The 23,344-nt window shown below is 44.4% G+C and overlaps 1 protein-coding gene across 1 annotated transcript in view; it reads left to right on the top strand.

Moving 5' to 3' along the window:
• The window catches only part of A2ML1 (alpha-2-macroglobulin like 1), a 46,047-nt gene extending 29,576 nt beyond the window's left edge, over positions 1-16,471 (top strand). The window contains exons 24-36 of the mRNA XM_047787598.1: positions 741-917; positions 1,095-1,176; positions 1,838-1,994; positions 2,395-2,469; positions 2,608-2,770; positions 4,997-5,211; positions 8,704-8,919; positions 9,089-9,216; positions 9,365-9,455; positions 10,242-10,310; positions 13,314-13,416; positions 14,384-14,425; positions 16,332-16,471. Coding sequence (XP_047643554.1) covers positions 741-917; positions 1,095-1,176; positions 1,838-1,994; positions 2,395-2,469; positions 2,608-2,770; positions 4,997-5,211; positions 8,704-8,919; positions 9,089-9,216; positions 9,365-9,455; positions 10,242-10,310; positions 13,314-13,416; positions 14,384-14,424 — 1,517 coding nt within the window. The 3' untranslated portion in view covers position 14,425; positions 16,332-16,471. The remainder of the gene's footprint in view (positions 1-740; positions 918-1,094; positions 1,177-1,837; positions 1,995-2,394; positions 2,470-2,607; positions 2,771-4,996; positions 5,212-8,703; positions 8,920-9,088; positions 9,217-9,364; positions 9,456-10,241; positions 10,311-13,313; positions 13,417-14,383; positions 14,426-16,331) is intronic.
• The last annotated feature ends 6,873 nt before the right edge of the window (positions 16,472-23,344 follow it).

The following is a 23,344-nucleotide window of genomic DNA, read 5'->3' as shown; positions in this document are numbered from 1 at the left end:
GATAGGATGAGATAGATGCTTACGCTAGATAACAGCAGAAAAGAGCCTGGGCAGAAGGAAGTTAGAGGTCATTGAAGCTTGGTATGTATTTAGGTTTAGGTGATCTATAAAATCGGGTGGAGGGGGAAGCAAAATGTTTTCAGTAACCATTTAAAAATGAGGATTTTGGGGGGTTTGGGATGGAAATGCTATAATATTGGGTTGTGATGATCATTGTACAACTATAAACGTAAACAATTCATTGAGTTTATTAAAAAAAAAAATGACTATGGAGTTCCCGTTGTGGCTCAGCAGAAACGAATCTGACTAGCATCCATGAGGACGCAGGTTCCATCCCTGGCCTCGATTAGTGGGTTAAGGATCTGGCATTGCTGTGAGCTGTGGTGTAGGTCACAAACACAGCTCAGATTCCGTCTTGCTGTGGCTGTGGCATAGGCTAGCAGCTGCAGCTCCAACTTGACCCTTAGCCTGGGAACTTCCATAGGCGGCAAGTGTGGCCCTGAAAAGAAAAAAAAAAAAAAAAATTCCTTATCATGAATTAGAATGGCAGTGGGCTTCACTGTTTGCCCCCTGACCCTGAGCTCTTTGAGGTGGAGACTATGTTTGATTTCTTGTTTCCCAGGCCACAGAGTAGGAACTCATTAAATAATAGCTAACCTGCATTTGTTAAATGAGTGATAATAACCCCAAGGGTTGCTTCTCCTCCCACCACCTTCTTTCCCTCTCCTTTCGGATCCCAGGAGACATCATGGGCACGGCCCTGCAGAACCTCGACAAGCTGGTGCAGATGCCAAGTGGCTGCGGGGAGCAGAACATGGTCTTGTTTGCTCCCATCATCTACGTCTTGCAGTACCTGGAGAAGTCCGGGCTGCTGACTGAGGAAATCCGCTCTCGGGCCGTGGGTTACCTGAAGCTAGGTGAGCTGGTTCCCTCTTTCTTCCTGGATAACTTCTCTAAGGCCTCTGATCGGTGAATAAGACACAGGGACGTTCAGCCCCTGAAGTGTCCCTCATCCTTGAAAGCCATGGGTTTTGGGGGGGGAGGGTGTGTTTTGAAGTTGTCATTGTCATCTAAAACCGCATCTGACTTCCCAGGGTACCAGAGGGAGCTGATGTACAAACACAGCGACGGCTCCTACAGTGCCTTTGGGGAGACGGATGGAAGTGGAAACACATGGTAATTTTGCCCAATTTCCAGTGAGTTCTCTACCCCCAGAGCTTGATGCCTGACCCCTCTGGAACAATCCCTTTGTCTCTCTTCTTAACCCCATTCCTGCTTGCTTTCTCTCCTCTACTGCTTCAGGGCTGTTTACTTCAGCCTCGGTATGGTCAAGCCTCTCCCCCTTCTCCCTGCCCCTGTACCTCCTCATTCTTGTCCTCATGAATGCCTCTTATTTTATTTATTTATTAATTTATTGTCTTTTTTTTTTTTTGCCTTTTCTAGGGCCGCTCCTAGGAACCTCCAGCATATGGAGGTTCCCAGGCTAGGGGTCTAATTGGAGCTGCAGCCACTGGCCTACGCCAGAGCCACAGCAACGTGGGGTCTGAGCCCCATCTGCCACCTACACCACAGCTCACAGCAATGCCGGATCCTTAACCCACTGAGCAAGGGCAGGGATCAAACCCGCAACCTCATGGTTCCTAGTCAGATTCGTTAACCACTGCGCCATGACGGGAACTCCATGAATGCCTCTTAATGCCTCCCTTTTCCAGGCTTCGCATGGCATTATGTTCCTTCAACTCCCCCTTGGAACCAGATACCAGAATAAATTATAGAACTGCTGCCCCCTTGCCTGGAAATCCCTCTGCATGCCACATGTCCCTCTTTACCCATATAGGCTGACAGCCTTCGTCACCAAATGCTTTGGCCAGGCTCAGAAATTCATCTTCATTGATGACAAGAACATTGAGGATGCTCTTAAGTGGATGGCGGGAAACCAGCTCTCCAGCGGCTGCTATGCCAACGTGGGAAAGCTCTTTCACACAGCTATGAAGGTGCGGATCTGCCCAGGGTCTGCAGCCCACTGCTGTGTCTGGGAGCAACTTGTACCTCTGACAGGGCAGAATCAGGAGAGCACTGGGCTTGGAGCCGGTGATCCTCAGGCCTTAGGCCTGCCTCTGGGTGACCTTGGACAACAGATTTCGCCAGTCTGAGCCGCAGCGTCCATGTCTGTAAAGTGAGATTGAAGGCTGTGCAGTTATTGAAGACCAGCCAGTTTTCCCCCTATTGTGTGTCGTGAGGGCTTGGGGCTGTAGTCTGCCTGTGGAAAGGAGTGCTATTTCCAAAAACAAACAAAGAGATTTATCTGTTCAGAGTGGACACCGTTTTTCGATTTGCACACAGTTCTTGCCTGTGCTGCCGCTGCTCTGACTTCCTGTCTCCCTTTTCCTCCAGGGTGGAGTTGATGACGAGGTCTCCTTGACTGCCTACATCACGGCCGCATTGCTGGAAATGGGAAAGACCAGAGATGTGAGTTTCTGGTGCAGTTTGCCTATTCTTGTCCCTATGCAGCCTTTTAAACTCAAAAGAGGACAGGATGACTTCCTTATCACTTTCTATTTTAAAAGGGATGCCTTATAAATTCAGTTCTCCATCTTTGCTTTTTAGGACCCAATGGTGAGTCAGGGCCTGCAGTGTCTCAAGAATTCTGCTTCCTCCACTACCAGCCTCTACACACAGGCTCTGTTAGCTTATACTTTCTCCCTGGCTGGGGAAATGGACCTTAGAAACATGCTTCTTGAAAAGCTAGACCAACAGGCTATCATCTCAGGTATGTTGGCTATTTTAAAGTGTCTTTTTTTTTTTTGAAATTATGAAAATACGCTGAAAATATGTGAAAAATTTTCCCAGTCTCCAGAGCCTCACATATATTCAACTCTCAGATTCATTTCAGTAAAAGTTAAGTCATAAAATCACTGTGGAGAATTTCATGGGAAAGCCCCGGAAAGTCCTCTAAGGCATGTTATATTTTTAACATGAAGAGAAAGTAGATGGCAGAAGCTAGTCAGAAAACGCCTTGGCATCGTAGAATCACCCTTTTGCGGGTATAACAATTGTTTGGTGTAAAATCACCAAGGTTGATTGGATAAGTCTCTCAGACTTAAAACTTAGAGATTTCTCAAGATCCTTTTCAAACTTTTGGATGTATTTAGAATAATATTTTATATTCTAACAGATCCTGTAAATAAGATATTAATGCGTTTTATTTACCTAGCTGTTTATTGAAAATTATACTTCCTGGAATTTCCACTGTGGCACAGTGGAAACAAATCCGACTAGTATCTATGAGGATTCGGGTTCGATCCATGGCTCTGCTCAGTGGGTTAAGGATCTGGTGTTGCCGTGAGCTATGACATATGTCGCAGACGCAGCTTGGACCCCAAGTTGCTGTGGCTGTGGCATGGGCTGGCAGCTGTATCTCCATTCAACCCCTAGACTTCCATGTCTCACAGGTGCAGCCCTAAACAGCAAATAAATAAATAAATAAAATTATCCTTCCAGAGTTCCTTTTGAGGCTCAGTGGCTTAAGAACCCAAAGTAGTCTCTATGAGGATACAGGTTCAATGCCTGTCCTCAGTGGGTTAAGGATCTGGCATTGCCGAAAGCTGTGGTGTAGATCACTGAGGTAGCTCTGGTCCAGTGTTGCTGTGGCTGTGGGGTAGGCCTGCAGCTGCAGCTCTGTTTCAACTCCTGCATGGGAACTTCTATCTTCTGCAGGTGTGGCCATAAAAAGGAAAAAAAGTATTATACTTCCAGGCAGAAATGTAATCTCTGCTTTCATTTATATGAATGTCATTGCTGAGTTGCCCTCTCGCGTGGGTTCTGGGTAGTTCTGTTGCCTGTGTATAAGCAACTCTATCCTGGAATGGGAGTCTCCGACACTGGGTGGAGTTATACTTACTCCCTTGTATATTGATTTGATGTCACTGTCTCTTCTCCATTACTTTGCATGCAGGTTCACTTGTTTTCTTTTGTTCTTCTAATTAGATTACTTCCTGCAGGCTATGTATTTATTATCTCTAAACCAATATTTAATTAGACTTCTGGCTTCCTCTCTTCTTGCTGTCCTTTGTCTTGAAGTTACCTGCCACCTTGGCTGTCATAGAGTTTGGATTTGGTGCTTGCCCTCATTAGCATTTCTGCTATGGTTTCTCAGAGTTCTTATGCATATCCTGCCATTTTTATTCTTCTTAAAATGTAAAATAGATGCTGAAAATTTAAAAAATTCTGTAAGCAGAGAGTTCCCGTTGTGGCGCAGTGGTTAGCGAATCCGACTAGGAACCATGAGGTTGCGGGTTCGATCCCTGCCCTTGCTCAGTGGGTTAACGATCCGGCGTTGCCGTGAGCTGTGGTGTGGGTTGCAGACTCGGCTCGGATCCCGCGTTGCTGTGGCTCTGGTGTAGGCCGGTGGCTACAGCTCCGATTCGACCCCTTGCCTGGGAACCTCCATATGCCGTGGGAGCGGCCCAAAGAAATAGCAAAAAGACAAAAAAAAAAAAAAAAATTCTGTAAGCAAAAAAAAAAAAAAGTCCCCAAACATAAGATTCTTATAAGAAGTTTCTACTTACCTATATCCATTAGCATTAGAATTTATAAATTAACAAGGGTGGTTTTGATATCATTGCTAGCTTTACCCTGGGGAATTATGTGTGGGTATACACATACCCACACATACACATATGTACACCTGTTGCATGTGCATTATGGCTAATAAATCAGAAGACTTGAGAAATATATATTTTTTCTAACTCATGATTAGTTTTGGTTGGTACTTTCTCTGATTTAAGGTATGGCTCAGTGCTCTTAAACATCTTCACCAGATACTTTATCTATTAAAATCTGTTCATTCTTCCAGGTCTAATTTACATGTTACATCCTCAGTGAAACCGGTCAGAATATAGTTGCTATGAGGACAAAAAATATATTTTCTCAGTGTTCTATACGGGAAAGTCATTTCCTTCCAAGACCTTCCTAGTTATGCTTTTTTTCTCCATAGGAGAGTCCATTCACTGGAGCCAGAAACCTACCAGGTCATCAAATGCCAGCCCTTGGTCTGAGCCTGAGGCTGTAGAAGTGGAACTCACAGCATATGCATTGTTGGCCTGGCTTAGCAAAGCTGATCTGACTCAAAAGGAGATAGCCAAGGCCACGGGCATAGTGGCTTGGTTGACTAAGCAGCAAAATGCGTATGGAGGCTTCTCTTCCACCCAGGTAAAAACCCTGCGCTTCTACTTTCACTTATCAGGTAGCATTAGAGCCTATGTGGATAGAGAAGAAAAACTGTAGCCCTTGCCCTCTGGTCCAGGGACTAATCATTCTATAGAAAGGGAGAGAAAGCATGTGAAAAATACATAGAGGGATCCATAAAATTGGGTCACATGAGCACATAAATGGCACTATATACATTTAAGTCTCTTTCTTTGAGAGTAGGAAACATCATGAAATCCATGTTTTACATGTAAAGAGAACATGTATAAATAAATATGGCTAAATTTACATAGTCACAAATGAGAGAGCCAATTATGGGGTCTGTAAGCTTCATGAAAGCAAGATTTTTTGGGCATACCTCCTTCTATTTCAGGTCTTGGAAAGCTGGTATGATACAGTCTCTACTCTAAAAAGTTTCCCATCTAGAAGAAAAGCTAGGAAAACTTGTATATTTTACAAAGCAAGATCTGGTTAAAGAACTAAGATACAAAAGGTACGAAATATTGGATTTTTGTACCTTCAAAAAATTGAAGAGGGAGAGAGAGCTCACATGAGCTTGAGGGATAAGAAAAGTCTCCAGGAGTTCGTGTCATGGCTCAGTGGTTAACGAATCCGACTAGGAACCATGAGTTTGCAGGTTCGATCCCTGGCCTCGCTCAGTGGGTTAAGGATCCGGTGTTGCCGTGAGCTGTGGTGTAGGTCGCAGACGTGGCTCGGATCCCGCGTTGCTATGGCTGTGGCTGTGGCATAGACCAGTGGCTACAGCTCTGATTCGACCCCTAGCCTGGGAACCTCCATATGCTGTGGGAGCGGCCCTAGAAAAGACAAAAAAAAAAAAAAGAAAGAAAGAAAGAAAAGTCTCCAGAAGGGAATTGCATTAGAGGAAGCACTTAAAGGACATGTAAAATTTGGGTAGGCAGGACTTCTTGTTGTGGCTCAGTGGAAACAAATCTGACTAGAAACCATGAGGTTGCAGGTTCAATTCCTGGCCCTGCTTGGTGGGTTAAGGATCTAGTGTTGCCATGAGCTGTGGTGTAGGCCAAAGACGTGGCTTGGATTCTGAGTGGCTGTGGCTGCAGCTGTAGCATAGGCCAGGAGCTATAGCTCTGATTAGACCCTTAGCCTGGGAACCTCCATATACCTCGGGTGCAGCCCTAAAAAGACAAAAAAAAAAAAAAAATGCAGTAGGCAGCTATGGAAAGGAAGACAGCATGGTGTGAGTAGAGATACCCATTTGCAAGACTTTAGAATGGCTATTGGGAAAACAGGTTAATCTAGAACATTATGGGACTCAATTGGAAAGGCAGGGTAGCTTCATAGTACGAAGGGCCTTGCATATCAGACTCGGTTTCTGTATAATTCCAAAGAGCTCTTAATTTTTTAAACTTTGTTTCAGAAAGATTAACCTGTCACTTGGTGTACGGAGTGGTTTAGAGGAGGGAGACACTGGATTTGAAGAGATCAGGAGGGTATATCATTTGTCTAGGTTAGGGGTAAGGAGAAATAGGATTAGTAGAGTGGAAGTACGGGTGGAAGTGGAAGGGTGGAATTGTGTGACAAATTCAAATAACATCATAAAAATCATGTTAGAAGACCACAAAGAGAGTAGCCTTTAATTCATAAATATCTACTCTTTCCACATCACTGATAATACAGAAGTAAATAAGAAAACATAATTTTGGAGTTCCCGTCGTGGCACAGTGGAAATGAATCCGACTAGGAACCATAAGGTTGTGGGTTCGATCCCTGGCCTTACTCAGTGGGTTAAGGATCCAGTGTTGCCGTGAGCTCTGGTGTAGGTTGCAGATTCGGTTCTGATCTGGCATTGCTGTGGCTCTGGTGTAGGCCAGCAGATACAGCTCTGATTAGACCCCTAGCCTGGGAACCTCCATATGCCGTGGGTGTGGCCCTAAAAAGACAAAAGAAAAAAAAAAGAAAAGAAAACATATTTTTTGTTCTCATAGTGACTATAGTCTGACTTGTTGAAATTAGGGACAGTTTCACTAAGGACATAACATATAAATTAGACCTGGAAGAATGAACAGATTTTAATAGACAGAGTATCTGATGAAGATGTTTAAGAGCACCGACCTTGAAAATGGTAATGACTTAATTGGATTTAAAAAAAATTATATGGTACTATGCATCCTGATTTCAGGGAAATTCTTGGCCAAAGATCAGGAAAGACTTCCTTCTTCTTGCTGAGCCCTAAATAATTATAATATATAATTTTAGAAAGCAGTGGATGAAATGTTTAGAACTCTCAGTGACAGATATACGTCAGAGCTGCTTTTTAATAAAATCCTTGGCTATTACTGAGGTCACATATCACCCACTTTGGTTTTCAGACAATGGTAAGATCCCATTTCTTGAATTGTTTCCACATTCCCAGGCAATAAAGCTCTCCTTAGCTCCACTTCACAGAGAGCAGGCAAACATATTTGTAGATGGTCAAGCTGCACAGATTAACTTGTTTGCAGCTTCCTCTAGGTTGGTGACCTATCTTCCTATCTTTATATGAGTGTGATGCCTAAATATGACTGTTATGGAGTCCTCTGGTGGCCTAGTGGATTAAGGATCCAGCATTGTCACTGCTGTGGCCTGGGTTTGATCCCTCGCCCAGGAACTTCTGTCCTCTGTGGGCATGGCCAAAAAAATAAAAATAAGAGAATAAAAAGAAATACAACTATTCTTTTTCATTTGGGATAGGAGAAATGGGGTTCCTTTATTCTGCTGTAGATAGTCTACAAAGTTTTGAGCCTGTAGATATTCTTTTTTTTTTAACTTTTTTTTTTTTTTCCCCCCACTGTACAGCAAGGGGGTCAGGTTTGAGCCTGTAGATATTCTTATCACAGAGTGAGATGTGACCATTTTGAATACCTCATTCTTTTTTTTTTCTTTCCCTTGGTTGTAGTTTATATAAATTTTGTTAATTTCTGAGGTACAGCAAAGTGATTCAGTTATATGTATACATACATTCTTTTTTTTGTCTTTTGTCTTTTGTCTTTTTAGGGCCGCACCTGCAGCACATGGAGGTTCCCAGGCTAGGGGTTGAATCAGAGCTGTAGCCACCGGCCTACGCCAGAGCCACAGCAATGCCAGATCCGAGCCGCATCTTCCACCTGCACCACAGCTCACGGCAATGCCAGATCCTTAACCCACTGAGCGAGGCCAGGGATTGAACCCACAACCTCTTGGGGAACTCTCACATACATTCTTTTTCATATTCTTTTCCATTATGGTTTATCAGAGGATATTGACTATAGTTCCCTGTGCTATACAGTAGGACCTAGTTATTTGATGGTGATTTTCTAGACAGGAAGATATGGTTTCTATGTCAGCTTCCCCAACACTGATGAATGTGGTTCTTAGATACTGAGAGGAGGTAACATCCAAGCTAGCGAACAACAACCAGGTGTGTAGATTATAGGGTTGTTGGGGGTTAGTTCCGGTGGCTCACAAAATGGTAAGCATGTGCCCAATTGTTTTCCTCAGGATACTGTAGTTGCTCTGCAAGCTCTTGCCAAATACGCCGCTACTGCCTACGAGCCATCTGAGGAGGTCACCCTGGCAGTAAAATCCACTCCGAATTTCCAGCGTACTTTCACTGTTCACGCCGCCAACCGGTTGGTGTTTCAGCAGGAGTCTCTGCCCAGGATCCCTGGAGTGTACACTGTGGAGGCCTCAGGCTTGGGCTGTGTCTATGTACAGGTGAGCAGAGGTCCAGGAGGACTCATGTGCGTTGGCAGGGAGAGGCTGAGGGCACCTCTTCCTCCCCTAGAACCTTCTCTCTGTCTTATATGTAAGGAAAGCCATTTGAACCGTACAATCTTTTAAACGCTTCCCAACTCTGATCTGATTATCTGCTTCCTCCTGCTAGATGGTGCTGAGATATAATATTCTCCCTCCTAAAAGTGTGGAGGCCTTTAGGCTTAGTGTGGAAATAGGGAAAGATCAATGCAAGCAGCAAACTTCACCTCGATCCTTGGCTCTGACGGTCCACACCAGGTGAGGACAGCGGAGGTGGGGCGGGGGTGCCTAGGTCATAGTAGCTGAGCTGGTTGTGTGTGTGTGTGTGTGTGTGTGTGTGTGTGATGCAGACCCAGAGTGTGCTGAGGGGGGAGATAATGGCTCACACAGCTTTTTTTACTCTCAGTTATGTGGGGAGCCGCAGCTCTTCCAATATGGCCATCGTGGAAGTAAATATGCTTTCGGGGTTCAGTCCCAAGGAAGGGACCAATCTGTTAGTAAGTTGTTTTTATCTTCTTCATTTAACCAGCTCTGAGGGGGGCCAGCATTATCTTTTAAAAAGCTGGTTGGGGGAGTTCCCGTCATGGCGCAGTGGTTAACGAATCCCACTGGGAACCATGAGGTTGCGGGTTTGATCCCTGCCCTTGCTCAGTGGGTTAAAGATCCGGCGTTGCTGTGAGCTGTGGTGTGGGTCGCAGACGCGGCTCGGATCCCGCGTTGCTGTGGCTCTGGTGTAGGCTGGTGGCTACAGCTCCGATTCAACCCTAGCCTGGGAACCTCCATATGCCGAGGGAGCGGCCCAAGAAATAGCAAAAAAGACAATAAATAAATAAGAAATAAAAAAAATAAAAAGCTTGTTGGGGAGTTCCCACTTTGGCTCAGTGGTAACTAGTATCCATCAGGATGCGAGTTTGATCCTTGGCCTCACTCAATGGGTTAAAATCCTGCGTTGCTGTGACTGTGGTGTAGGTTAGCAGCTGCTGCTCCGAGTCAGCCCCTAGCCTGGGAACCTCCATATGCCACATGTGGCCCTAGGAAAAAAAACAAAAAAACCTGGTTGGCCTCATGGTTTATATCTAGAACTCATGCTTGTCTTATCTAAATGGGCTACACAGATGCAGCAGACATATGACATGGAACCTCTTACAGTCTTGGTTCCTTTTTCTTACTTTTTCCAGAGTATGTCTTGTTTCCTTGATCATGGCAGAGCTTTGGAAGTTTACCCTAGGGAATAGGGAAGTCTCAGGCTCTTAATCTCCTTTTTTTCCACCTTTCTTATTCAGCTTCTCCAGCAACCACTGGTGAGGAAGGTTGAATCTGGAAATGACATACTCAACATCTACCTGGAAGAGGTAGGTATGGGGACTAAACAAAAGAGGTTGATTGCTTTGTGCTGTATTTTTGCGACTTCCCTTCTAATCTATATCTACTAGTGTCCCATACACGAAGATGAAGAAAGTGAGAGAATGAGTTCACAACCATGGGATGAATCTTACCAATGCTGGTGTGCCATAAAATACCCTTGTGCATCTCCAGGGCAGTACTGTCTAACAGATGCAAAATGGAGCCATCAATGTCATTTAAAAATTTCTAGGGAGTTCCTCCGTGGTGCGGTGGAAACGAATCCGACTGGGAACCATGAGGTTTCGGATTCGATCCCTGGCCTGGCTCCGTGGGTTAAGGATCTGGCGTTGCCATGAGCTGTGGTGTAGGTAACAGATGTGGCTCGAATCTGGCGTTGCTGTGGCTGTGGCATAGGCCAGCAGCTGTAGCTCCGATTAGACCCCTAGCCTGGGAACCTCCATATGCCGCAAGCGCAGCCCTAAAAAGCAAAATAAATAAATAAATAAATAAATAAATAAAAATAATAAAAATTTCTAGGAGTGGGCATTCTCTGGTGGCTCAGTGGGCTAAAGATCCAACTGCGTGCTCGGGTTGCTGCGGAGGTGCAGGTTTGGCCCGGCCCAGTGGTTTATACAATCTAATGTTGCTGTAGCTGCAGCATAGGCTGCAGCTGAGGCTCAGATTCAATCCCTGGCCCGGGATCTTCGGCATGCAGTGGGTGCAGCCAAGGGAAAAAAAAAAAAAAGATAAAGCCAATTGGATTACATGTGATTTTTTTTCTCCTGTGTATCTTTTCTTTTTCCCTTAATGAGATTCACTAGAAGACAATCTTATTCACATTTAACAAAAGGAACTTTGGTATTATTCCTTTTCTCTGTTGCTTTTCTGTAATTTGCTGGCTTGGTTTGGGTGCTCTGTTTCATTAATTTCTTCCTTTATTATTTCCTTTCTTCTTAATTTTGGGCTGAAGGGAGGAGAAAAGGATATTTTCTGTTATTCTTTTTCTAACTTCTTAAATTGAATGCTGAATTTGTTTACTTTTAGTCTTATTTTCTGATGAATTTGAAACATAAATGTCCCTCTAAGTATATTCTTTGTGTGTGTGTGTGCTTTTTAGGGCCGCACCCACAGCTAGGGGTCTAATCAGAGCTACAGCCTTAGCAACGCCAGTTCCAAGCGGCATCCTTAACCTTAGTTGGATTCGTTTCCACTGTGCCACGATGGGAACTCCCTTCTGAGGATATTCTAGCTTTGTCCCCAAATTGTGACAAGTGTTGTTTTTATTACCATTTTGTTCTTTATCTTTTTTTTTTTTTTGTCTTTTCTAGGGCCGCTCCCATGGCATGTGGAGGTTCCCAGGCTAGGGATCTAATCGGAGCTGTAGGCACCGGCCTACGCCAGAGCCACAGCAACGCCAGGTCAGAGCTGCATCTGCAACCTACACCACAGCTCATGGCAAGGCCGGATCCTTAACCCACTGAGCAAGGGCAGGGACCGAACCCGCACCCTCATGGTTCCTAGTCGGATTCATTAACCACTGCACCATGACGGGAACTCCAATATATCTTTTTTCTTAAATTCATGGGATATTTGAAGCCATCCTTCTGTTACTAATTTTAAATTTTATTGCATTATGGTATGAGATCATGATAGTAAGCCTTGGAAATGCATTGAACTTTCTTTTCTGACCTACTATATGGTCTTTTTTGGGGGAAATGTTCATTGTGTTCTCCGGAAGAATGTCCATTCCCTTTCTCTTGGGTATGGATTGGATCTAGGTCTAAAAGTCCAGGATCATTATTTCTGTTGTTCATGTCTGTTATTTCCGCTCATTTTTTCTGCTAAATCTATCAGTTTTTGAAAGAGGATTGCCAAAATTTCTGATTACAGTTGTTGATTTGTCCTTTACCATTTATCTATGCAGTTCTGCAGTTCTGTTTTTTCTTGATATTTTTCAATTGCATAATTAAGTGCATGCATTCTACAAACATATTCAATTTCCCTTTTACTAGCATTATACTGTCCTTCTTTTACACTAATTACATATGTGTGTGTATATATATGTATATATATATTTCTTTGCTTCAGATTTCTATACACATGTACTTTTTTTTTTTTTGGCCTAGATTCTATTTGGTCAGATATTAAGGCTACAATCGCAGCTTTCTTTTGGTTTATGTTAGTCATTTACTTTAAATCTTTATGGTAACTAAATGATTGACAAGAACAATCATTCCAAAGATATTTTTAGGACCCCTCTATACTCTTAAAGGACCTCAAGGAGCTTATGTTGAAATGGGTTAATCTATTGACATTTATCTTATTGGAAACTAAAACTGAGAAAAATATTAAAATACTCAAGTCATTTAGGAGTTCCCATTGTGGCTCAGTGGGTTAAGAACCCAACTAGTCTTCATGAGGATGATGGTTCAATCCTTGGCCTCACTCACTGGGTTAGGGATCTGATATTGCCATGAGCTGTGGTTTAGGTTGGAGATGTGGCTTGGATCCTGAGTTGCTGTGGCTGTGGTATAGCCGGCAGCTGCAGCTCTGATTTGACCCCTGGCCTGGAAACTTCCATATGCTGTGAGTGCAGCCCTAAAAAAAAAAGATGAAACACTTAAATCATTTAAAAACAATAATAAACTCACTGTACTTTATTATTTATTTATTTGTCTTTTTAGGGCCACACCCGCAGCATATGGAGGTTCCCAGGTTAGGGGTCTAATCGTAGGTACAGCTGCTGGCCTGCTCCATAGCCACAGCTGAGCAAGGCCAGGGATCAAACCTGCATCCTCATGGATACTAGTTGGGTTCGTTAACCTGACTGGTATCCTTGGCTAGCCACAGATATTCGACCCCTAGTCTGGGAACTTCCATATGCCGCAAGTGCAGCCCTAAAAAAAAAAAAAAAAAAAAAAAAGACAGCAACAGTCTTTTAACCTCCACATTACATACAGTGTTATTTTGACTTTCGTTCCAATGTGGTGTTTTGTCTGTCTTCTCCACAGCTCAGTAAGGAGACTCAGACCTATACCTTCACCATCAGCCAAAGTGTGTTGGTCACCAACCTGAAACCAGCAATCATCAGAGTCTATGACTACTACCTGCCAGGTGAGGGCTGAGGTTTACCCGAATCTCCCAACATATTTCTGCCTTATTCTTCATGATCTCTCTCTTAATTTACGAATACTCCTTTTCAAGCCAAGTGCACATATTTATGTTACTTGATCGCCTAAAACATTTTAATTCAATGATATGCTATTTTATTTTATTTCATTTTGCTTTTTAGGACCATACCCGTGGCATATGGAGGTTCCTAGTCTAGGGGCTGAATCGGAACTGCAGCTGATAGCCTACAGCACAGCCACAGCAACACAAGATCTGAGCTGTGTGTGCAACCTACACCACAGCTCACGGCAATGCTGGATCCTTAACCCACTGAGCAAGGCCAGGGATTAAACTTGCATCCTCATGGATGCTAGTCAGATTTGTTAACTGCTGAGCCACGGCGGGAATTCCATCAATGATATGCCATTTTAAAAAGTCCTCTGGGAGTTCCCACTGTGGCTCAGTGGGTTAAGAACTGACTAGTCTCCATGAAGATGCGAGTTCAATCCCCGACCTCAATCAGTGGGTTAAGGATCTGGCATTGCCGCAAACAGGTTGCAGATTCAGCTTGGATCCTGCATTGTTGAGGCTGTGGTGTAGGCCAGCAGCTACAGCTCTGATTTGACCCCTAGCCTGGGAACTTCCATATGCCACAGATGTGGCCCTAAAAAAAAAAAAAGAAAAGAAAAAAGTCTTCTGCGCTAGACATATTTTACATAATGTGGTTCATAGACTAAAAAAACAATGTTTTCTAATGACTATTATTAATATTTTAAGAATAATATACTATTCATAAAATTAATAATTTACGATAAGCATGCACATATCAGTGATTAGAAATTTGTAGTAATTCTGAATACATAGCCTGTGGAAATCTTATGAAGAGGGTTATAGCAGTAGCTTTTATGTAGTATTTTCGCTCTGAATGCATGAAGCCTGCAGTATAATAATATGTCATTTCATTTTACAGATGAACAAGCAACAATTCAGTATTCTGATCCTTGTGAATGAGGTAAGCTCAGAAGAGGGATGGGTGGGCTTTTGGTGTAAGATGGCATTATTCCGAAGTTAAGGAGACCTTCTGAGTTATTGGTATAGTCTTTGGAAGCTTACTTTTGTTTTTGCTTTTTCTTTTTAGGGCTGCACCCATGGCATATGGAAGTTCCCCTGCTAGGGGTTGAATCAGAGCTGTAGCTGCTGGCCTACACTACAGCTCACGGCATTGCTGGATCCTTAACCCACTGAGTGAAGCAAGGGATCAAACCCATATCCTCATGGAGACTACATCAAGTCCTTAACTCACTGAACCACAGTGGGAACTCCTTGGAAGCTTATTTTTGATAAAGTCAACTTTCCTTTTTTCCTGTGGGTTTTTTTTTTTTTTTGTCTTTTGTCCTTTTAGGGCCGCACTGCAGCATATGGAGGTTCCCAGGCTAGGGGTCCAATCGGAGCTGTTTCTGCTGGGCTACACCACAGCCACGGCAATGCCAGATCCAAGCCTCGTCTTTGACCTACACCACAGCTTATGGCAATGCCGGATCCTTAGTCCATTGAGCAAGGCCAGGGATCGAACCCGCAACCTCATGGTTCCTAGTCGGATTCGTTTTCGCTGCATTACTATGGGAACTCCATCCTTTTTTCCTTTTTTAAATTTTCTTTTTTCTTTTTTTCTTTTTGGCTGTGTTCATGGCATGTGGAAGTTCCCAGGCCAGGTATCAAACCCAAGCCACAGCAGCAACCTGAGCCACTGCAGTGACAACACCAAGGAACCTGGTAGGCCACCAAGGAACTTCCTGTCCTAAACTCTTTTCTTTTTTTTTTTTTTTTTTTGGTCTTTTTGCCATTTCTTGGGCCGCTCTCATGGCATGTGGAGGTTCCCAGGCTAGGGGTCTAGTCAGAGCTGTAGCCACCAGCCTACGCCAGAGCCACAGCAATGCGGGATCCGAGCCGCATCTGCAACCTACACCACAGCTCACGGCAACGCCGGATCGTTAACCCACTGAGCAACACCAGGGATCGAACCCGCAACCTCATGGTTTCTAGTCGGATTCGCTAACCACTGCGCCACAACGGGAACTCCCCTGTCCTAAACTCTTAAAGGAGAATAATAATCTCCATAGTTCACATCAGAAGAAGTTAATACATCAGAAGCATTTGTATGAAGGATTCCAGGTGATTTTTTAAAATAGTACTTTTTTTTTCCTGGCTGAAAATGTTCATAATCATTACATTATATATCTTTTTATATAAAAATATTAAGACAAAGTAATAATTACCTGATTCTAGAGTTCCCATTGTGGCTCAGTGGGTTAAGGATACAACATTATCTCTGTGAGGATGAGGGTTTGATCCCTGGCCTCATTCAGTGGGTTAAGGATTTGCCATTGCTGCAAGCTGAGGCTTAGATCCTGTACTGCTGTGGCCGTGGTTTAGGCCAGCAGCTACAGCTCTTATTTGACCCTTGGCCCGGAAACTTCCATATGCTGCAGGTATGGCCATAAAAAAAAAAGGAAAATTACCTGATTCTATTTCCCTGAGGTAATGCTTTTAATAAGAATCCCATTCTGTGTTTTGATAGGAAAAATCTCCTCTATCATTGTGAAGGCTTTTTTTTTTTTTTTTTTTTTGCTTTTTAGGCCGCCCCCAAAGCATATGGAGGTTCCTAGGCTAGGCATCTAATCAGAGCTACAGCTGCCGGCCTACGCCACAGCCACAGCAACGCAGGATCCGAGCCGCATCTGTGACCTACACCACAGCTCACGGCAACACCGGATCCTTCACCCACTGAGCAAGGCCAGGGATCAAACCCATCACCTCATGGTTCCTAGTCGGATTCGTTTCCACTGCACCACGATGGGAACTCTGTGAAGACTTTCTGAGTATCATGATGTCTTCTGTCTTTGTTTTTTTCCCCTCAGGATAGAAGACGGAAAGAGACTAAATTAATCCTCCACGACATTACTGGACAACATTCTTCTGCCTCTTTAAGCAGAACTCATTCAGTCAAACAATGTGACCTCTCTTGCTGAAAAACAAAATACAACCAATTAAATTTGAAGGTCCAGTTGGCTCTATTAGATGATTCATGCACTGGGGAGCATCCCGTCCAGCGACTAGGAGGGCACTCCAAGGGGTGGTACAAAACAGAAGATTTCTATAGGAAGAAGGGTAGAGCAGGGAGCTATTAGCTAGAAAAGAAAGAATTATTTTTAGGCCAGGGTTTTTGGAGGGGATTGTGGGGGAGGGAATGGCAAGGGTTCTCTCCCCTAGGGTGCCTCTTCCACCTCATAGGTGGAACCTCATAGGAGATAACCTCATAGGTGCTGATCAGAAAATTCCAGCCTGCTGGATTAAGATTGCATTTCTAGGGGAAGGTCGAAACTGTGATTAGGTCAGGCATCCAGTCTAGGTTTAGAACCATGGGCTTTAGCACAAGTGACACCATTTGGGGTCTGTGGTTTTCTCTTTTACCACTGATTGACTCCTGAGTGGGTAACAGATGAGCAGCCCTGAACTTCAGTTAATTTTTACCGCTTCACAGATGCATAGGTGCCCAACTAAAGGGCCAGGGCAGAGGGGATAGGAATAATTACACAATGGAGGAATTATATGGGAAAGCTCCTTGGGGTTGGAGCATGGGTTTAGTCCTTCTGTTTAGTCATTTAGGGACTCTCCAGAGAGAAGATGGTGGCAGAAAGTAAGGTGGTCCAGGGACAATAAAGATATCTTCCTGGAGGGAGTTCTAGAAATGAATCTGATTAGTATTCATGAGGATGCAAGTTCAATCCCTGGCCTCGCTCAGTGGGTTAAGGACCTGGCATTGCCTTAAGCTGCAGTGTGGGTCACAGACGAGGCTTAGATCTGGCATTGCTGTGGCTGTGGCCTGGGCCGGTAGATGCAGTTCTGATTGGATCCCTGCCTGGTAAGGTCCACATACTGCAGGTGGGGCTCTAAAAACAAAAAAGTCTTCCGGGTTCCCGTCGTGGCTCAGTGGAAACGAATCTGACTAGATCCATGAGGATGCAGGTTCAATCCCTGGCCTTGCTCAGTGGGTTAAGGATCAGGCGTTGCCATGAGCTGTGTGTAGGTTGCAGATGAGGGTCGGACCTGGCATTGCTGTGACTGTGGCGTAGGCCAGTGGCTACAGCTCCGATTTGACCCCTGGCCTGGGAACCTCCATATTCCGCAGGTGGGAGCCTAAAAAGACACACACACACACAAAAGATATCTTCCTGGAGATTAAAATCTAAGGGAAGATATAATTTAGGGCTTTGAGAATAGACTAAAAAGATTTTTTTTTCTTTTCTTTGAAAAAAAATCTGTGCATATTTCTGTGGATACCAAAAGTCCTGTTTAAAGATGATGCTTATTCTTTAATAATTAAATACTCGCCATTTTGGCTTCTTCCTTAAACCTCTAGACCCAGACTTCGCAAACAGTCATGCTAAGTATTCAGAGGGGGTCGGAGAGAGAATCCTAATTAAGGGACAATTCAACCAGACTGTCTTTGCAGGGCAAACAGTGATAACAAGGAAAGTAGCTGGCCGGGATTCTCTATCTCGGCTTTTCTCCAGCCTGATTCCCTCAGCCTTTTCCCCTTGGGATATTTATCATTGGGTAAACTTTTCCTTGGGGCAATGTTTGTTTTGGAAACAAGTTTGGAGGCAATGGGCTGGGGGTAGGGGGGAGATAAGTGATATTTAAATAGAGAAGATTCTCTGGGTAATTACCCCTGGGTATTCTGATTTTGCTCCTCTAGGTTAGAAGCTCTTAGAGTTCCCTAGTGGCTCAGTGGGTCAAGGACCCAGTGTTATTGCTGCTGTGGCACAGGTTCAATCCTTGGCCCTGGAACTTGCACATGCCTTAAGTGCAGCCAAAAAAAAGAAAAAGAATTTCTGACCAAAAGTGTCAGGGAAAAGCAAGTCCATGATGTAGAGATATTTCCCTAAACCCAAGGCTGCACTTGCATAAAGTATTTGTTCCTTTTCTCCTCTACCCTGGACCCTGCCTTGCTCTTCCCAAGAGTTCCTAAAGTGAGAGAAGATGGGGAACATGCTCAAAGGAGGCCATCCTTAAGACTGCCTTACCCTTCTCTATCATGGGAAGAGAACAGAGAACGCTACAGAAAAAAGGGCAGTCAGTGACACTCCTCCCAGAGTTCCCATTGTGGCTTAGTGGAAACGAACTGACTAGCATCCATGAGGATGCAGGTTCAATTCTTGGCCTTGCTCAGTGGGTTAAGGATCCGACATTGCCATGAGCTGTAGTGTAGGTGGCAGATGTGGCTCAGATTCCAAGTTGCTGTGGTTGTGGCAGGCAGCTGTAGCTCTGATTAGACCCCTAGCCTGGACCCTCCATATGTTGCGGGTGGGGCCCTAAAAAGACAAAAAAAAAAAAAAATATATATATATATATATAAATAAAAATAAAAAGAATGCACCCCACACACACACACACTCACACTCAGTGAAAGCTCCACCCGCCTGTATATTTGAGTCTGTAGCTCCTGCCAAAACTTCCCCTTTTTTGCATTGGTGGGAGACACTGAATCTCAAGACTTAAGAAGTTATATCTGAGGATTAAAAAAAGAAAAATTTCAAGTGTTTACAAAAACTATTCTTGGGAGTTCCCACTGTGGCTCAGTGGTTAACGAATCCGACTAGGAACCATGAGGTTGCGGGTTTGACCCCTGGCCTTGCTCAGTGGGTTAAGGATCCAGCGTTGCCATGAGCTGTGGTGTAGGTCGCAGAAGCAGCTCGGATCCCGCGTTGCTGTGGCTCTGGCGTAGGCCGGTGGCTACGGCTCTGATTCCACCCCTAGCCTGGGAACCTCCATATGCCTCGGGAGTGGACCTAGAGAAGGCAAAAAGACAAAAAGAAAAAACAAACAAACAAAACAAAAACCTATTCTTGTATCTTTTGAGCTGAAAGAGTATCTCATGATTTAAGATTATCATCTATTCTAATAAAGGGATGTTAATGAAAAAATCCCCATTGTTCAACTTGGTGAAATATAAACACTTGTGAATATTTGAGAAGCAAGCTGATTTTAAGGATTAAGTGGCATTTAGGAGTTCCCGTTGTGGCGCAGTGGTTAACGAATCCGACTAGGAACCATGAGGTTGGGGGTTCGATCCCTGCCCTTCCTCAGTGGGTTAACGATCTGGTGTTGCCGTGAGCTGAGGTGTAGGTCACAGACGCGGCTCAGATCCCGCGTTGCTGTGGCTCTGGCGTAGGCTGGTGGCTACAGCTCTGATTAGGCCCCTAGCCTGGGAACCTCCATATGCCGAGGGAGCGGCCCAAGAAATAGCAAAAAGACAAAAAAAAAAAGTGGCATTTAGCTTAAAGTGACACTTAGTATTCTAGTATTTATTAAGTGCTCAATATATACATTTATTCTATGACAGGTACTTTACCAGGCCTGGGAATACAAAGATAATAAAATGAGGTTTCTATCCTCAAGGAGTTCACAGACTAGTGGAGGGAGAAAACAAACAAGTTAACAATCACAATGCAGTGGGACAAGAAATAATGACTGAAAAAGTACACAGGGAGTTCCTATTGTAGCTCAGTAGATTAAGAACCTGACGAGTATCCATGAGGATGCGGGTTTGAGACCTGGTTTCACTCATTGGGTTAAAGAATCAGGCGTTGTGGCGTAGGTCACAGAGGCAGCTCAGATCTGGTGTTGCCATTGCCCTGGCTGAGATGTAGGCTGGCAACTGCAGCTCGGATTCAACCCCTAGTCTGGGAACTTCCATATGTCACAAGTGCGGCCCTAAAAAGACCAGAAAAAAAAAAAAAAGTTCACAAAGCTATGGGGGTACATAGGGGAGGCACCTCCCCAGACTGAGGTGATGGAGCGATGGTGCCTGAGCTGGAGAAGCCACAACCCAGAAAAAGAGGTAGCAAGTTCCGGGCAAAGTGAGCTACCTGTGAAAGACACAGAGTTAGAAGCAAGCCTGCTATTTCACTGGAGCAGTAGCACTTTGATGAGCCCTGCTCAGACTTCCGATGTACAGAATCTAGAGGAAATAAATGAGTATTGATTTAAGCTACCAAATTTGTGAGATTCGTTGTAGCAGCAATAGAAAACCAATGTGTGGAGTTCTCGTCGTGGCTCAGTGGATCCTTAACATGCCAAGCCACCAGGGAACTCCCCATAACACTGAAAATGAAGGCGATTGGAGAGGCCTTCACCTACTGAGTGCCAGGTACGGTGCTGGGCACAGGATAAACATGACAACTATGGAGTGCCCATTGTGGCTCCATGGTTAATGAACCCAACTAGCATCCATGAGGACACGGGTTCGATCCCTGGCCTTGCTCAGTGGGTTAGGGATCCAGTGTTGCCGTGAGCTGTAGTGTAAATTGCAGATGCGGCTTGAATCCCAAGTTGGTTGGTTGTGGTGTAGGCTAGCAGCTGCAGCTCCAATTCCACCCTTATAGGCTGGGAACCTCCATCAGCCGAAGGTGTGGCAAAACAAAGACAAAACAAACAAACAAACAAAAAAGCATGACAAGTATACTCTTGACCCTTATAAGGCTTAGAGCCTATTGAAGAAAATAAACACTGAGGGTATAGTTATAAAGAACTGAATATAACAAAGGGCAGGAGTTATGGGGACCTAACATAATCTTGGGACCACATAAGGATTCCCAGAAGTGATGCTTGTGCTGCAAGCTGAAGGCTAAGCAGAAATGATATAAGTACAAGGGTGACTCGTGGGAGGAATGTTCCAGAGAGAGGAAATAGCTTATGCCTTCTCTGGAAACTGAGATTATTTTTCTCCATTTTCCTGTTTTCCGTGTCCAGTTGTTTGTTCTATGAATCTTGTGGTATCCTTTCCAAATGTTTTGAATATGAATGGAAACATGGAATATCCCAATTCAAAGTCATCATCCTGAAAACATAAGTATCTAGCCTGTGAGAACATTCCTTATCAGCGCAAGCCTCTCCTGTCAGAGATTCTAAGCAAGACAACCATGTACTATTTTTTAGGTTTTTTTTTTTTTTTTCCTATTTTAGGGCTGCTCCCGCGGCATATGGAGGTTCCCAGGCTAGGGGTCGAATCGGAGATGTAGCCACTGGCCCACACCACAGCCACAGCAACGCCAGATCCGAGCCGCGTGTTCGACCTACACCACAGCTCCGGGCAACACTGAATCCTTAACCCACTGAGCAAGGCCAGGGATCAAACCGGAATCCTCATGGATCCTAGTCAGGTTTGTTAGCCACTGAGCTACTAAGGGAACTCCTGTTTTTTAGTTTTTAAGAGATGCAATGAAGATTATTTTTCTGGATTCAAGAACTGCCCACCTTTGGCAGAAGATAGAATTATAATTTTTTTTTAAAGCATTGAAAGTGTCTTTAGAAATTACTTAGTATGGTTTCTTCAACTGAAAAATGAGGAAACAGACCCAAAGAACAGAATTCTTTATGACGTCTGAGGCAAGCTACACAGGAGACCCAAAGCCCATGGAAACTGAACAGGTTGTAATCTCTCAGGAAATCTGATGTCTCCCCAGCAACTTGCCTTCTGCAGTGTGTGGGAAGTGGAGACAATTTAAAATAAAGGATAAGAGGGGTTCTCAGAGTTCCCATTTTAGCTCAGCGATAACGAACCCAACTAGTATATATGAGGACGAAGGTTTGATCCACTGCCTCGCTCAGGGGGTTAAGGATCCAGTGTTTCTATGGCTGTGGTGTAGGCCAGCAGCTGTAGCTCTGATCCAGCCCCTAGCCTGGGAACTTCATATGCTGCAGGCGTGGCCCTAAAAAGCCAAAAAAAAGAGGGTAGTTCTCACTGTGGTGTAGCGGGATCCGAGGAGTCTTGGGAGCATGCTGGGACGCAGGTTTGATCCCTGGCCTGGCACAGTGGGTTAAGGATCTAGTGTTGCTCTAGCTTCGCTTAGGTTACACCTATGGCTCAGATCTGATCCCTGGCCTGGGAATGCCATATGCTGCAGGGCGGCCGAAAGGAAAAAAGAAAAAAGAAAACAAAATATATCAAGGGAGTCCCAGTCGTGGCTCAGTGGTAACTAAACTAACTAGGATCCATGAGGGTGGGGGTTTGATCCCTAGCCTCACTCAGTGGGTTAAGGACCCAGTGTTGCCATGAGCTGTGGGATAGGTCACAGACTCAGATCTGGTGTTGCTGCGGCTGTGGTGTAGGCTGGCAGCTCCAGGTCTGATTAGACCCCTAGCCTGGGAACTTCCATATGCTTTGGGTGCGGCCCTAAAAAGCAAATACAAATTTAAAAATTAAAAAAAAAGATATCTAGGCTCCTCTTCTTTTTCTATTAAACCAGAAAAATGGTTACTCTGGAGAAATTCTAGACACCTGTTCAGAGGGTCTCTTACCATAAGGATGAGAAATTTCCTAAGTTAGGTCTCAATTTTGTTCCCTGGGAAGGGCTCACCAGTTCACATTCTCCGTGGCTATGGCTCCATCCTCTGGGAGATCTGTCTTTGCTGACTGCCTCCTTGGCCTTGGGTGAAGAGGGCACTGGACCTCTGAACAGGCTTTACACCTTGCTCCTCATCTGCAGAAGTTTAAGTCCAGGAGTCATTTTTCAGTCTCTAATAGTCACAGATGTCTTTTTTTTTTTCCCCCTTTCATTTTTGGCCACCCCATGACATATGGAGTTCCTGGGCCCAGGATCAGACCTGAGCCACAGTTTGCCACCTATGCCAGAGCTGTGGCAACGCCAGATCCTTTAACCCACTGTGCCAGGCTGATATCAGGCCTGTGATGTGACGCTGCAGAGATGCTGCCAATCCTGTTGTACCATGGCAGAAACTCCTAGTCACAGATTTCTTAATCTAGGTTCATGGTTTCAAAATTTAGTTGGCCTCTATCCTTTTTATACTTTCCAGCTTCATGTATCAGCAGCCATATCTGTATTTCTTTTTTCTTCCTTTTTCTTTT

The sequence above is a fragment of the Phacochoerus africanus genome, chromosome 7, assembly GCF_016906955.1.
Source record: "Phacochoerus africanus isolate WHEZ1 chromosome 7, ROS_Pafr_v1, whole genome shotgun sequence".
NCBI classification, from domain to species: domain Eukaryota; kingdom Metazoa; phylum Chordata; class Mammalia; order Artiodactyla; family Suidae; genus Phacochoerus; species Phacochoerus africanus.
Note: the sequence above shows the minus strand (reverse complement) of the source record. Positions and strands in the feature narration are given on the sequence as shown.